The sequence below is a fragment of the Silene latifolia genome, chromosome Y, assembly GCF_048544455.1.
Source record: "Silene latifolia isolate original U9 population chromosome Y, ASM4854445v1, whole genome shotgun sequence".
In the NCBI taxonomy this organism is placed as follows: domain Eukaryota; kingdom Viridiplantae; phylum Streptophyta; class Magnoliopsida; order Caryophyllales; family Caryophyllaceae; genus Silene; species Silene latifolia.
The window spans coordinates 13173110-13189480 of NC_133538.1; the positions used below are offsets into that span (position 1 = coordinate 13173110).

The following is a 16371-nucleotide window of genomic DNA, read 5'->3' on the forward strand; positions in this document are numbered from 1 at the left end:
GACTCATCTCGATAAGCAGAGTCATCCTTGCAGTTGTGTCTTCAAAATCTAGACAATATATTGTCCTAGTTAGGTGCCAAAAAAGTACGCTGACTTTGCAGGAACACTTCGTTTGTGAGGTTACTTAGATGATGCCTGCAAGTAGGGATGGCAGTGGGTCGGGGACCCGACCCAGACCCTGAGGGTCGGACCCTAATGGGTCGGGTATGGGTCTCATTTTTTCAGACCCAATGGGTATGGGTCGGGTATGGGTCTTAAGAAAATATTTCGGGTCCGGGTCCGGGTCTAAGTTATGAGACCCATACCCGACCCTTAGACCCTTTATTAAAAAAAAAAAATCAAAATTACAACTTTTATGAATTCATACTGGCAGACTGTAGAAACCCAACTAAAGTCTCTTTCTCTTCCCTCATCCCATAAAGTGATAAAACTCAACCGAACTCTTCTGACAATACCACCACTCCACCACTGACACAAGAAAACCACCACCACAGCACTGATACGCGACTGACAACCACCTCTCTAATAGCCGGCGACCGACCACCACCATTAACGGCAGATTAATAAACTCATAATGTTTAAGTAGTATGATTTTTTTTTTTTAATATTATAGACCCTATAGTTGTTAATCTTGTTACTAAAGTGGCTGAAACTCGGACCCGCGGGTAGACCCAGACCCTACCCTTACCCATAGGGTCCGGGTATGGGTCCTCAAATTTTAGACCCTTGCGGGTCTGGGTCGGGTACGGGTCCAAAGGAAAAATCTCGGGTCGGGTCCGGGTCTAGGCGGACCCTACCCAGACCCTACCCATTGCCATCCCTACCTGCAAGTCTCAAAACATCGTAAGAAACAATGTTTTTCACGGATTGTTGTGATGAAGCATGATCTGTTGATGCAGAAACAACCGTTACTTTGTCTGATGTTCTAGCTCGTGAAAGACCGACATACAACTGTCCATGAGAAAAACAGGGTCTTGGAAGGTAGATAGCAACTTGGTCCAATGTCTGCCCCTGTGATTTATTGATGGTCATTGCAAAACTCAACTTCAAAGGGAACTGATTACGTTGGAACTGAAATGGGAAATTATCAGAAACTGATGGCTGCATTTTAATACGTGGGATAAACACATGGTCACCACTGTAATGTCCAGAAGCTATCATGCATTCTATTAGATTAGGCGTAAATCTTTTGCAAATTAACCTAGTTCCATTGCAGAGACCAGAAGATGGAGGAAGATTTCGAAGCGAAATGACGGACAATTTTCTTTCAGAATTAATTCATAAGGACTCATGCCTCCTGGACAAAGTGTATTTATGAATTCAGCTGGATAAATGTTGCAGTTATCAGTCTGCATTGAATCGTAGCCTCTATATGAGACAGCTTCTCCTGGGAACCTATTTATAAGAAGTGTATTAATAGCACCAACATCTTCATTCATGGGCGTCAGTATTGATAGTTTGATAAATATATCAGTACCCAATGCGTTAACATCAGCTTCTGGGTATGCAATATCAGCAACTGTAGTTATCAACTCTTCTTCTGTACTGCGTGTTTCTACTACAATCCCAGGAGGCGCGTTCAATCGAGCGTTTCTTCGATTTGAAGCTCACCATTACCAAGAGCCAAAAGAAATCTGGAAAACTCTGGATCATCTCTGGCTCGAACATTAACGGTTAAGCGATATTTGATCAGTTGAGACCAGATTGCAGAGGAGACCATGCTAGAGTTCACTACTTCTATTAACGATCTATGAGGGACTACTGGAAGCACTTGGCGAAAGTCACCTCCAAACACAATTAATTTCCCACCAAACACCAAATCTGGGTCACATAGATCACGTAGTAAGTGGTCCAGGGCTTCAACTGTTTCCTTCCTTGCCATTGAAGCTTCATCCCATATAATTAAGCTGGTTGCTTGTATTAACGCAGCAAGGCTCCCTTGCTTTGGCATCACTGTAGTCAATGGGACATCCAAATCTAAAGTAATTTTAAATCGGAATGTGTGGTTCGCCCGGAAGGTATGTTTCTTTGCTGACTATACCGAAGTTTGATGGGTAATACAATCTTACCAAGTAACCGGACTTTAGCGTACAAAGCATTGTATAAGTACGTTTTACCGGTACCACCAGGACCATCCACAAAAAAGGCACCAGGCTTGTTTTCTCTAACATGTTCAACTATGGTGTCGAAAACTTGTTGTTGTTCTGGATTCAATGAACTGCGACATTTTACACACTCTTTTGGTATAGGTGCATTAAGTGAATCAATTATATCTCGGGTTCTACGGAGCACAATATCCTGGGTTTCGCTCAAGTGCGCGAGTCCAAATGTGCGTAGAGATTTGCCCATTGCTTCTAGATGCTGTTCAAACTTCTGAACCGTAAGAACTCTTACAGTGTATGCATCGTTTGGGTGCTCTCTTCTAAACTCTTCAGATAGTGCAGTATAGTACTTATCCCACAGTTTACAGGGATCTTTTGGTCGGCAAAAATGAGAACAGATTGCAAACAGACGTCGTCGAGCGAGAAGGCATCATCAGACATTACATGTTTCAAAGAAGGCACAAATCGACCATATTATCTTCTTCAATTAACCTTGAGTTCTAATGCGACTTCTTGGTAAGTTGAGCAACAATGACCGTTGACTGTTTTAAGATCTTCAAAAGATTTGGGAGATTTAACATGATTAAGTAGCAATCTCAAGAAATACCGTTCTCCTTCTGATGGCGAAACAAACACAAGCCTAGCTATTACAAGTAGTTTATTTCTTCTTTTGAACCAAGTCCGTTCTGTCTTATCCCATCTATAGTGCTCAGTAAATTGGCTATATAAGTATCTTTTAGTTGTTTTGTGTTCATTATCGTTGTTAATCTTGAAGAATTCAGTTAATGGTGTCCTGATCCGCTTTTCATTAGAAACTACCCGAGTTAGGTTTTCATGAGGCCTTAATTGTATTGCCTGCATGCCTGGAAGATGTATTGGAAGTGGCATGACTGGTGGATGGATCTCGAACAGATCAAACCCATAAATCCGCCACATTGCCTCTATTGAGGAAACCCAGCGTCCAAACTGGTACTGCTGAATTTCATCAACTACTTGTACTGCATCTCCTGCTGCTATATTGAACGATATCTTATCGTGACCTTTGTAGACATACTTATATAAATATTTAACTGCTTGTATGGTGGAGCAGACTTCGACATTTAAGTGACAATCCAACAGGTCAAGGAGATATGGGTTATATGGAATAACCCAACGGTTGTCGAGTTGCTCACCCCTTATCTTAGCACTATCTCCTGTCTTACGCCGCCTGTAGACAGGATATCCATCTGAACTATTAGTTGTTGAATCTGCAAATTGCTTCGGATACGCATACTTACATCGGCCTTTGCTACTTTTGTGCTGCATGCATTGACGTTCAGGGTCTAGGTGGCCACAAGGCCCATGCATCATATGCTTTAGCACAGATGTGCAGCAGTTTACATTAGTCATCAAGGCGGGATCTCAAAGACTAACAAACTTGTCAAAGTCGCTAGTACAGTTCATCTTACTGCCAGGCTTCATTATTAGCAGAATATGTGCATGTGGAAGGCCCCTTTTTTGAAATTCTACTACATACACAAATGCAGCAACTTCTCCAAAGATCTTATCTTCAACCAACCTTTTCTTCAATGCTAGCAACTTTGCACGAAACACTCTAGCTACTATATCTGGACGATTCTGAGCTTCTTCTCCAGGAGCCAGCTCTCTTTTTATTTCAGGCCAGCCTGCATTGCGCAGTAATCATAAAAAAATCTGGTTTCCCATAGCGCTGTACAAGAGCCATTTCATTAAGATACCTCCTTTTCATATCCCTAGGTCCTCCAATATAAGTTGCTGGAAGGATAACTCGTCTACCAACGTTAGCTGCGCACTGCTCACCTGCATCTATTATATCAAGTAAACCCTGATACAATTCAGACCTTATAGTATCTTGGTTGTTTCAGAAATAGTCCAAGAGAGTGTTTTCTAATTTCACATACATATCAACCACATATTGCTGTAAACATCTCCCAGCTCGTAACAGCATGTTCCCTGGCTTGTTCTGCAACTTGTAGCAGTAGTACTCTCGGCAAGACACATTGCGTTCTTGTGAGCCTGGTCTCTGTGAACTTCCTGCAAGAAGGATTTATGATTGAGTTAGGTGGTCGTGCATAGGGGTGAGGCCATGACTTAATGGGGCAGTAAAATCAATGCTTACTTTGTTCTTCTGCATTTAGTAATCCTTCAGCGTTTTCAAATGTGGAAGGTAGGGGCATTTCACCTTGGCTGGATGACGCTGTATTTGTAATAGGAGCAAGGGTCATACTACTATGACTTGTTGATACTGTATCTGCTTGGATAATACGCTTTTTCAAACCTTGGTGCCAACCACACTCTCCACATGGGAAACGAAGAGGGTACTGAAGCGGGTCATAACAACCATAGTAGTGCATAATTCTATGAGAAGCTTGCGATCGCCCAGTTACTAAGATATGGGGTCCACTTGTTTCACCTAATATCGTATCATCACCCGTGATGACAAAGAAACTTCATCGACGTAGGTACATTGCTTACACGTTGGTCTCTTGTAGAATTTTTCCAATACGTATCCGTGTATTGTCGATTCGGTAATATTCTTTAATGATCGGAAGAAACGTGCATATGGGTTTGATTGTGTTATATTCATCGGTATGTCAATCACATTCTGATCTAAGTCTGAAAAGCACCCAGAGCGATTAGCAGCTTCATGTTGACCATCATAAAAGTATAATAGCAAATACTTTGGATTTCCGTCTATTGGCACAAGATCTGGAACGTTGTGGTAGATCTGACCATGTAGCTTAAACACATAGATTCCTTGTTGTGTATCTGCGTAAGTTTTACCTCCAATTGAGCTAAAAGCAAATAAGTTATTGTAGAGGCGTGCATATTTCAAAATGAGTAGACAAAGTGGAGTCCGGAGACGTGTATAATCTGGACAATGCTACAGGATAGCTGTTGGATGGTAGCACTATTGTTCCATCTCCGCAACAAAATGTACGGGACTCAGAAGCAATTCTCTTTGCTAGACACTTTGTACATGACTGGGCAACTGGTAGTTGGAGAGGTTTCCCTGGAAGCGGTTGCCCAATCATAGCAGCAGGCAAATGCACTGCAAAATTGTAACATGAAGTAAAAAGCTAAATACTTATATATACATATAGGACAATAATTAAACTACAACTGATGAAAAATATACCTTCTTTGTTTTTGGTGTTATAGGTCAGTGTGTGCGTATTTTGTTTGGATCTCCTGGACCACTTCTGCTTTGACGGCGCCTAATGTTTAGAGATAAAGCTTTAATTCATGTCTTAATGATATAATCTTATAATACAAACTAATGTGTAGTTAGAGCATTACTTTGGAACAACAGCTAGAGACTGGCCTTGTGTCCTACATTTTCTCTTTGTCCGGCTAGTTGTAGATGTACTTGGGTAGTATGGAAAGTCATCATCTGCAAATAAGCATGAAACATCATATAAACTCAAAGTAAATAAGCTATAAACATCATTATCAAACTAATTCTGAAAAGTGTAACTTGACTTGTTCACTTACCCATCTAATTAATATACAGAGCATATGTAAAAGTGCAAGCCCTTTGTCGTCTGCAATTTTCTGCATGCTAAATGGTTAGTTTTATTGCTTAATAAGTAGTACATCAATGGAGACTGCTCTTGTAATATACAAGGTAAGAATACGCACAGAGAAAGAAGCATCTAATATGTTGTGAGCGTAAATGATCAATAACTTAATAATTAGGTGTAGATAGAACCAATCTTACGCTGAACAATTTCCGCTGAAAGCATGTCACTTTGATTCAGAGGAACAAACTATTGTCAGAGCACCGTAGTACCCAAAATAATCAAAAGCTGTAAATTATTAATAAGCGTATTTAATCTATAATTGTCGTATAGCTACGGCAATTCTGAAGGCGTAGTTTTACAGGCTAATTTAGAACAAACCTGCAACTTGTAAAACTAATTCAGGGCTGACAAATCTTAGGAAATACTTAATAAATATTCAACTGCATTACAAATTACTTAAGATAGCTGTAAGTAGGCGAGGATTACAAAGATGCAGACATATATTTTGACTCAGAATTGAAAACATAATGACATCTTCTAATGTCTGCTAAAGAACTTACAATACACCTTGCTTTATAAAATACAAGCTAGCTATAGAACAAGTAGCGCTACTGAAGAGAAACATAGTTAACATGAACATTATTATAGTAACTCAGTGTTACTGCCCAGTTCTCACAAAATAAAATGCAAAAGCAACTACGCATATAATACATGGCTTATAAAAAGCTAAAGCAACTACGCCCAGTTTTTTGATAAGAAAATTACAAGCAACACCATCAGCCTAGAAGTGTGGTTGCAAGTAAGCAAAAGAGCATAAGTGGAGAACCATGCTGTTATCACACGAACTTAGGATTTTCTAAAGATCCTGTCAATAGAATCTGCAGGAATTATAAAAGCTTTCTTATTCTTGTTTTGTAGCTCAGCAATAGTGATGGATGAAGCTACGCTTATCTTTCATTTATGAGGAGGTGGAGGCGGAGATTTCAGGTCATGGATTGTGTGCAGCTCACCTTTAGGAGTAGTACAATCATTTTCAATCAGCACAGCACTATTAAGAAGACCCTGCTGCACCTCACAAAGTTTTTTTTTCTAAAGTATGGAATCTTTTCTTGACATAATTGCATACCATTGCAGCAAACTTAACTTCATCAGGAGCATAGTTTGCATCAATAATGTCGATATTGTAAATAGGTATTAAGTACTCTATGACCTTGTGAGCACCTTCTTGTTGTGATGCGAGTGCTGTTGCAGCAACATCGCTAAAGAAAGAGGCATGTGGGTGACTTTCACCATAATGATCTATAGTTGTCCATGTAGTGAAAGCTGAAGGATTATGTTCTATGGTATATAAAGAGGGGCATGAATAGGAAGCTTCGATGATTACCATAAGAACAGACACCATGTCAATGGTCACTGAATGTAAATGAGATATCTCATGGAATTCAAACTCCTCATCTAAACATATTTTAGGTAGGCCCTTTCCTAAGCGGTCTATTTCTACATGTTTCAAGCGCCACAAATTGGCACATCTATTATACTCTTGTTTTTTAGCGGTAGTAAAGTCTCGAATGTAGAAGTCAAACTTATCTATAAGATCGAGATAGTTTGTTCTTGCGCTTTTTCATATGACTCTTCTAGAGTAGCAAGGGCCTCCTATGTAAATAAGTTCATCACCACATAATCAAAGGGCGTGATGCGATTCTGAGAGACGGTGTTTTGTTCTAAGCCCAAGTATAGTATATGTAGGGTTTGGGAATTGGAGACAATCGGTGATTCGTGTTAGCAAAGGTGAAAAAGGAATGCGATCTCAGTATGGCGATGTAGCCATCGTCTCCAAGCAATGTTTCCTATATAGAAGGGTAAACAATGATCGCATTAGTTTAGTAGGGTCGATGCATTAAATAGGATTCCATGAATGCTCGAAATACAAAGCTTACGGTGGCAACCGTGTGCATTACACAAATAGCACAACAGATCAAGATCAGTAACTCCAACCATTAGGAATTTGCGGAATTCTTGTGGTCTTAATATACGAAACTCAAAAAATGGTTTTTCAACATTAACTTGTTCGGATAACTCTAGACTTGATGAGTCTACAATTACAAATTGAACAAGCTATTTTAGCCTATACTACATAATTGAACTATCTAAGGTTGTCTGAGCTTAGACCGTCAAGATTGACCTTAATGTTTTAAAGCACTAAGAAGTAAATCTTTGAATTAGCTATTAAAATCTACCAATATCGAAAGAAGACGCGACAATTGATGAACCAAAAGAGAGCAAAGAAATAGAACAACTATGACAACAAACATATTAATATACCCAATATCCAATTTAGCAAGAGCCCTTCAAATTATTGCATCATCGAGACCTCTTTTAAGAACCACTAAACAATCGGTGATTAAATGCCACAATAATTAAGAGCTATTTAATTTAAATTATACTTCATTCCATAGAAACAAAAAAAAGCGAGATTATATACCTTAACATATAACTATTTGATTGTAAGACAAAGCATGTTAAATTAATTTGCAAGAAATAATTGCATGCAAATTTAATCGTAAGTACAAATGTCAGAATAAAAAGTAAGGTTCAATCTACTTTTCATGTAACTACTAATGCAATTGTCACAGATAAAGCGTAGTGAATGAGCAAGAAAGCACCTTCAAAAACTGGTTGCTTGTTATAGAAGAGCGAAATGAAGTATATCGAGCAGAGTTGAGAAAAGATCGATATTAGTGAATGTGTATAATTGAAAATGCACATATGTTGTTATATACAGAAAAATGTAGTACATGTAGTAGGGTTATTAAACAATTCTTTTTTATAGCAAAATAATATTGCAAGCGCCACAAAGCTCAACTTATGATGAGATAGGGTGACATAGTTGCAGAAAATATGTGCAAAGGTGTAAGTATAGTTACTAAATTATGAGTATAAGAATAAGTTAGTTACATTGGCGCCTTTTTTTTGGTTGATTTCAGATTTGGTGGGATTGATATGTACTTTGTTGGTTGGTTATTGCCCATTGTCTAATCAAATTATAAGTATGAACGCATGTGCTGAATGAGTAACTGCTTGCTGTAGACACCTCAAAATGTCTACCTAGCCTTACGGGTACCCGATGATGAGGCTAAAATATTAAATGACCAAATGGAAATTGACAATGTTATAATTTATGGCTCTTTACGCTTATTACCCGAAACACTTACTCAAAATGACGCAGAACCACCAAAAATCCGTTTTTGCCCATTTTATATTATTAGTCATTTGATAAAGTTCGAGAGTGTTATTCTATGGAAATTATTTAAGTGATGTACTATTGGCCCAAAACCAATGAAAATAAAGAAGAGCCCTCTATTTTTATGTAGAGCCCGGTCTTAATTAGGCCAGTACTTATGATAAAAGGCCCACTTTCGGCTAATATTCGACAACATTGAAGAAAATCAAGTCCATATTATCAAAACAATAATCAACAAGGAATAAACAAATGTAGAATTCTAGTGCCACTCTAAGAGGGAAGACGAGTCAACATCGAAGAGCCTAAGAGATAAAGTTTCTTATGTTTATCATGATCATTAAGGATTGTTAAGGGTTAGAAACTTACGAGTCAATGACGAAGAGAAGACCTGGTAGAGCACAAAACTCTATCATATTAATTTCCTAATCTAAACCAAATTCATGCACAAAGACTACTATAAATAGCACATGAATGTGCATGGAACCAACGGACGAAAACACACAGAAGGCCGAGATTCTAACATATACACACGACCAGATCCCACAAATTCCATACTCTTATACAAATTACCGTCTCAAATATATTATCCCAGTTTCAAATCAAACTATCCACACATAAATTGTCCCAATTTTCATATAAAGCGCATAAGAAATGCCAATAGTTAACGACAAAGTCGATTTTCATTAATAGTCAAACATCCAGATAGGCGCAGAAGTGCATTGCATCAAATAAGTTTTTCTTTACTCTTTCTTTTTCTTTAATTCTTTTATTTTGTCTATTACTTATTTTCTCTATTTATTGTATTGACTAACCTAGTTAATTTGTTTTTGTAAATAATTTGTATTAAATTGTATAATTAACCTTTTTCTTTTATTAATTTCGTCAAATATATAATATTACAAATAAATAGTAGAGGCCGTCAGTTTGATGGGCGATCCGGGTGCCTAACACCTTCCCCGATCGTACCTTTACCCCGAATCCGCAATTTTGGTTCAGACGAGTGACGGATCACCCCATTCCAGGATCAAAAGGACTTTTCCGTTAAAATTATTTTTGTATGTTTTTATAAAACCTCACCCACGACTCCACCTATTTACTTATATTTCAAAAAAGAGATTTTTTCAGGATCTCACGTGGCGACTCATTTTAACTTAATAAGAGGGTAAGACTTGAAATTTATTTGTCTTATTATATATTTGACATTTTTTTTTTACGCACTTGTATATGCTCGTATGATACTAGCGGTGCAGTTTATTACTTCCGAAAAGCAATTCGTATCCAGATATAGTGATATGCATGTGATAATTTATCAAATCGTGGCTTCCTTTTATTGACACTTATCTGTGGTTAAGTTGCTTTTAATGTATGCCTAATCATCGAATCAATGTTACAGCAGCTATCCGACAAAGGTAAAGACTTTGATTTCAAGTACCTTGATTGCTCTCGTCTTTTTTTGTTGGTTGCGCTTGTTGTATGATTAATTTTCTCTCGTGGAGGAACAGGAAAAAAAAAATAAAAAGGTGTGGGCTCCCCGTCAGCCAATATCACGCCATTTAAGCTACCCTATTCACCCTCGGTAAAGTATGTTGTATACTTAGAAGGTCCATTCGACCGACTAGGCCTTACACATATTTTCCACCTCATGACGTCGCGTTTTGGCAACTCCGTCCCATCTATATGACCGGAAAGACAAAAAGCGAGAGATCCTTTTCCGTGGTATTTTAATGTTGTGAGTACCCAATTTCTTACCCACAAACCTAACCATAGATCCCGTAGATCCTTTGTCTAGGTCATGTTTTATGTATGTCTCGTTTGTAAACATTGTGTCATGGCCACTAATTAACACTAGATAAAAAAAAAAAACGACATACAAAAAAATGACATTAGAAGCATGCATGGCCAGCACCCTACGTTGATTGTTTATGTTGTGAATAGAGCTTGGTTAAATTTGATGATTATGCACCTCTATTTGCTCGTGTAGAACAGTAGGGTATATATGAAAGTCCAACATTTACCTGCATATGGCATTAGATTTCTTCTGGCATCTGAGTATAGTTTGCGTCCCACATAGCCATAACTAATAAGAAAAAATAATACACACTAGTTGGTGTGTCCATAAGCTTCACATTTAATAAAAAAAATCCAGCGTGTGCATGCCGTCTTTAACAGCTAACACCTGCATCAGGTCTTTAACGCAGTGTACTTATTCACGTCTAACGCAGTGTTATCCATAGGCTATCGTCATACTTGTTCTGCGTCTGTTTGCATATTACCAGTCGATTCATCAGTACGGCATACAATACTTACATCTACACAAATCACATCTTGTGTCAGTCGTCAGTCGATGAGTTAGTCCTGAGTCAGTCCTGAGCATAAAAAAAAAAAAAACTAATCAATAGTTACATAAGTCCTATGTGGATCAAGCATTCAGTCCATTTAGTCATCAGATAAATAAACGTGCATCCTAGTCAATGAGACTCACATACATAATTCTGAACAGTATAATAATAGCATAGCACAACAACTAAGCCTGTTAAATATAGGTCCTTGCATTCAGGCCTCATATAGCATTAAAATCCATTAAGACCTGTTTGCATTTAGCCTGTTCAGTACGTCAGTGCGTCAGTCCGCCGTCGGTTTATCAGTTCGTCCATTTGTCATTCTGTCCGTCAGTCCTGCACACTCAACAAAAAAAAGGGGGAAAAATTAGTTCAGTCCTTCAGTCAGCACTCATTAGAGGTAGTTCGACATTTGCATTTATTACCACCCTCTGATATACATTCAGGTCTTAGCTAGCATCATATACATCTACATTCAATACATTTCTCCATTCTAGTCCTGTTATAAAAGAAATAAAATGTTTTTCTAAAAGCTAAGATGTCATGGTCCGGGATAGGGAGGAGTAAACGAGACCCTAATTCAATAGCCACTCTAGTTTGGGAATGAAAGAGGGATACAAGAAGACTAGGTAATACCAACCTACATGAAGTTTCCATCAAATATAATTAAATTAGGACCATCCAAGTCCTTTCCCAGTTGCATATGTATAAAAAAAAAAACTAAGAGTAAGAACAAACATGTCAATAGAACAAGAAAATTCACTCTTATAGTCATATCATCTCATACGAGTGTCCCTGACATTGCCTAAAAAAAAAAAAGAAAACACTAGTTTACATAAGTGTCTAATTAAGATAGGACCATTCTAGTCCTTTTTTAAGTCAAATAAATCAAACAAAAAATGGGCATCCAACCCCAATCATGAGTCCTGTTGTAAGCTTATTGTTTCGTATCTTTGAGTTAATGTATAAAACTCGCGTCAGTTAAAAAATAAAAGAACTGACATAGAATATCCTTTGACATAAAATGGCAAGCACTAGCAATACACTAATGTCCAGCAGTAGGAGAGTGATAAAATAAGGAATGATAATTTTGTCTTTTTTTTGTCCCTAATAATAAGATGTAAAAGTGTAAGTGCATGCAAGTGACCAATATTGTATGACCCTGCCTTGGATTCACACGCAAGATTCAGGGATGATAGCTCATGATTGTCGATCAAAACATGCTTCACTGTTGTCCTACCTAATAGTAAATAGGACCATCCTAGTCCTTTTTTAGTCAAATAAATGGAAAAATCGAGCACATGTCATTTTTGTTAGTCACTTGTTCTACTTTTTACCCTTAACTAGTAGAATAGACTTGGAGTACTTTAGGTCGTATCTTTTTAGTGTAGATTAATCGACCTCTTAGAATCAGCCTAAACGGGGGCGTGCATTTGACCATCTATTCCATCTTTGTGGTGTGATAATTCCTTGATCGCCGTGTCTCTAGGTGACCTCTAGGTTTGGAGACTCCATCTTTCTACCCGACTCGTCAATTTTTTCATATGACTACCACCAAATGAGCACAACTCTCTATTTACCAAATTTGTCAATTTTTCATATCTCAAATGACAACCAGATGAGCACAAACTCATATGACCATTTTAGCAAATATTATCATTCACTTCCATTGGTGCTAGAAAACTAGCTCATAAATATCCAAACCAGATTCTTAGTACACCCGTGCCCAAACATATCAAATAAAACACGGCAATATTCCATGTACTGTTAAAACAAGATAGGTGACCACAAGTCCCTTAGAACGAACTTATACGAGTTCAAACACATCCAAATCTAGTTTCAAGATTCTCAAATATTCAAAAAGAAAAATTATGTTCTCAAAAAGATACAACTACAGTCTCAATAGACTCAAAAATTAAATCCATGCAAAGTTGCAATTGAATCCAATGTCAAAAATCTCAAAAATTCAAAAGAAAAAAAAAAGTTCCAGTCAAAAAAAAAGAAAAAAAAAAGAAAAAAAAAAGGCTCCAGTCCAAGATGCAAATAAAAATTGCAGAGTAGTCACTTTTTCATCTCTCAGACGAGTCAATCCACAGTTACTTTGTCTCCTTACCTCTTGGGACGATCCTTTCATTCATTTAGGTGAATGAGAGAGGCACACAGATCTCCAGTGTCTTCTAACGCCATAGACCCTTCTACTCCATTCCATTTATCACCCTCGTTTAGCATCTAAGAACTCGGTGGATGTACACTACACTTATACGGTCACAAAAGTATTTTATTTCTATAGTATTAGTTTTGGGTAATTAGCCGAGCTTGTTACTGTAAAGAGGACAAGACTCATTTTACAAATCTCAAAATCCAAGGCAAAAAAAAAAATAATAATAAGAAAACAATTTGGCACAGTCACGACCCACACCAGGTCAAACAAAAAAAAAGACAGAAGAAAATACCTGAACAGGGGGCTACCACAAAACAGAGTGAAGAGTCAGTTAAGACCAAGTTAAGACCAGGGGCATAAGTAAACACTTAGAGCATATGTTTGACTACATTTAGACGACAGCCCTGTCCAAAAATTATAAGGACTTGCAAAGCGATGACGGTTCAATAGGCATAACACCTAAGCAGCAGCTAGGACTAGAGTACTCCGTCTATTTACCAGGTCATGCTCAGTAGCAAATTTTGAAAAAAAATTTAACAGGACTAGATATGAGGTGTATCATGTGTCTATGTTCTACTTTAGGAAAAGAATGCATTGGCAGTAGCGGGTGTTTGTTCCCATTGTCGTAAGTACATTAGCATCTTGCATCATTCGCATCATAAGCACTTTTTTTTCCATTATCAGTATACACTGCTTGCGTCATACAGTATGTCATAAATTATTCATGTAGCAATCGCACTATCAGTTCAGTCCTATTATCAAGCACACTACTTGATTCGCAAGACCAGTAAAACTACCAGTTCAATCTTATTATCAAGCATACAACTTGACCAGTAAAGAAAAGCACAAAGAAGAGAGGCGGTTAAAAATCGATTCGAGACGAAAAAGCTTACTATTCAAAATGCGAGCTTGATACCAAGAATGGAAATCCGGTCACAAAGCACAAAATCCGACGGTGCTCCTTCAACAGTCGACCGACGCCAACCGGCGCAACCCACATCAGGAGCCAAGGATGTGAATGCAGTCCACTATTCAAGCACACAACTTGATTTAGTCGAAGAGTAATAAAAAGGGGCATAATTTCAAACTCAATCAAAAAAGAAAAGGAAGCACTTACTTCGACTGTGCTCCATCACCAGTCATCCGGTCGCTAATCGGGGCTCAAATTGCGGCACACCTCCGCTTATGTCACTCTATCTCAGGAGCTAGCAGAATCGACAATCGCCAGTGCTCCTTCATCAGTTAACTCGTCGTCATCTATTGCTCAGACGAAGGCTAGGACGGCACAGCTGCTGTCCCAAATCAGGATAGTACGCTTGAGCAAGAGTGGAAATTTTGAAGATACTCATTTTAAGATCATAAAATTCGAAATCAATCGACAAAAAAAAAAATAGAAATGAAGCACTTACTTCGACGGCGCTCCGCCATCAGTTCTGCACTTCTGTGGTTGCCGATTGGAACTCTGGATATCAAATGACAGCTATGATAGTACAACCCACGCTGATTTCATCCCATATCAGGAGCCAAAGGATCGTCGGTGCTCCGTCATCAATCATCTTGTCTCCAAATCAACATGCATATGACGGCTATGGCGGAGCAACGCAGATGTCGTCCCATATCAGGATAGTACATTTCAGTAATCATTTAAGGAGCATAAATTCAAAATCAGTCAACAAAAAAAGGCACTTATGTCGATGACACCCCGTAATCAATCTTACGGTCGCCAATCGGGGGCTCGAACGGCAGCACACCTCTGCTGATTTCCTTCTATCTCAGGAGCCAAGTCAATGGTGCTCCGACTCCGATCATCATGTTGCCAATCAAGCGCTCGAATGACAACCACGACGGCGCAACCAACGCTGAATTCGTTCCATATCAGGAGAGTCTAATCGATTTAATTTTTCCTAGTAAGCAACAATAAATGAATTAAAACAGAATTTGTTCATAAATGAAGTAGAGATCGATTGAGCTTTGTTGAGCTTCAATGGAGAGATTGAAGAAAATCAATTACGGAACAAAAGAGGACTTAAGTTGGTGGATAATTATGTGGAAAGCAAATGTGATTTGGGGAAAAGAAGTCTTACCCCAATTTGTTAATTCAAGCAGCAACTCAACTTCAAGTTACATTCAGATGGAGACACGTCATTTCCCTTACATGAATGAATTTGGTCCACTAATTATTTCTTGTCTTTCATTTGCAAATTAAGATATTGCGATTTTCAAATCCGAGTTTGTAAATTAAATTTTACGTTCCTCGCACATTTTACAAATTTTCAACTTGTTTCAGTCCAGTATTGTGAAATAAAAAATTCAATCTATCTTTATGCAAAATAAAGATTTGCAATTTTCCAACTTTATTGCGAAATAAAATTTTGCAATTTTCAAATCCTTTGGTCGGCAGGCCCTGACATGCAATCTAAGTTCTTAAAATAAAATTTTTTGAACTTACCTTTTTGCGAAATAAAATTTTGCAATTTTCAAACTTATCGGTCGGCGGGCTCTAACACGCAATCCTTTTTCGAAATAAAATTTTGAAATTCCTTGGTCGGCGGGCTCTAACACGCAATCCTTTTTCAAAATAAAATTTTGAAATTCCTTGGTCGGCGGGCTCTAACACGCAATCCTTTTTCAAAATAAAATTTTGAATTCCTTGGTCGGCGGGCTCTGACACGCGTCCTAGTTCATAAAATCAAATTTTGTGTTCTAATCCAGCTTCGTTCACCTGCGAAGTTAAGCAAATCGGTTTCGTTCACCTGCGGCTCGGCAATCTCATTCCGTTCACCTGCGGAATAATCCAGCTTTGTTCACCTGCAAAGCAATCCTGTTTCGTTCACCTGCGAAACTAACCAGTCCAGCTTTGTTCACCTGCAAAGCAATCCAGATTCGTTCACTGCGAAACTAACCATCCACCGTTCACCTGCGGGCTAAACAATTTCACGTTTTGTTCACCTGCAAAACTAAGAAACATCCCTTGGTCGGCGGGCCC

General features: G+C 38.2%; 1 protein-coding gene and 2 long non-coding RNA genes across 3 annotated transcripts; all 3 read right to left on the reverse strand.

The window, feature by feature from the left end:
- Positions 1–1196: 1196 nt before the first annotated feature.
- On the reverse strand, positions 1197–3491 carry LOC141627611 (uncharacterized). Its single transcript, XM_074440845.1, has 4 exons — positions 2639–3491; positions 2070–2429; positions 1612–1953; positions 1197–1498 (listed from the first exon to the last, which is right to left on the reverse strand). The coding sequence occupies exons 1-4, from the start codon at positions 3489–3491 to the stop codon at positions 1197–1199; spliced, it is 1857 nt and encodes a 618-aa protein (XP_074296946.1).
- Positions 3492–10878: 7387 nt separating this feature from the next.
- LOC141634112 (uncharacterized) lies at positions 10879–13120 on the reverse strand. Its single transcript, XR_012538837.1, has 2 exons — positions 11473–13120; positions 10879–11251 (listed from the first exon to the last, which is right to left on the reverse strand). It is a non-coding gene; the product is annotated as an uncharacterized LOC141634112 (long non-coding RNA).
- Positions 13121–14289: 1169 nt separating this feature from the next.
- Positions 14290–15533, reverse strand: LOC141633695 (uncharacterized). The gene is made up of 3 exons (XR_012538477.1): positions 14795–15533; positions 14503–14674; positions 14290–14413 (listed from the first exon to the last, which is right to left on the reverse strand). It is a non-coding gene; the product is annotated as an uncharacterized LOC141633695 (long non-coding RNA).
- Positions 15534–16371: the final 838 nt, after the last annotated feature.

Bases quoted from the DNA above. Each gene is read 5' to 3' on its own strand.
- LOC141627611 (XM_074440845.1), bottom strand. From the start codon at position 3,491: ATGACTAATGTAAACTGCTGCACATCTGTGCTAAAGCATATGATGCAT. The intron at 1,954-2,069 runs GTAAGATTGTAT...CATTGACTACAG, and splicing joins CGCTAAAGTCCGGTTACTTG to TGATGCCAAAGCAAGGGAGC. The intron at 1,499-1,611 runs GTGAGCTTCAAA...TTGCATACCCAG, and splicing joins TCTTTTGGCTCTTGGTAATG to AAGCTGATGTTAACGCATTG.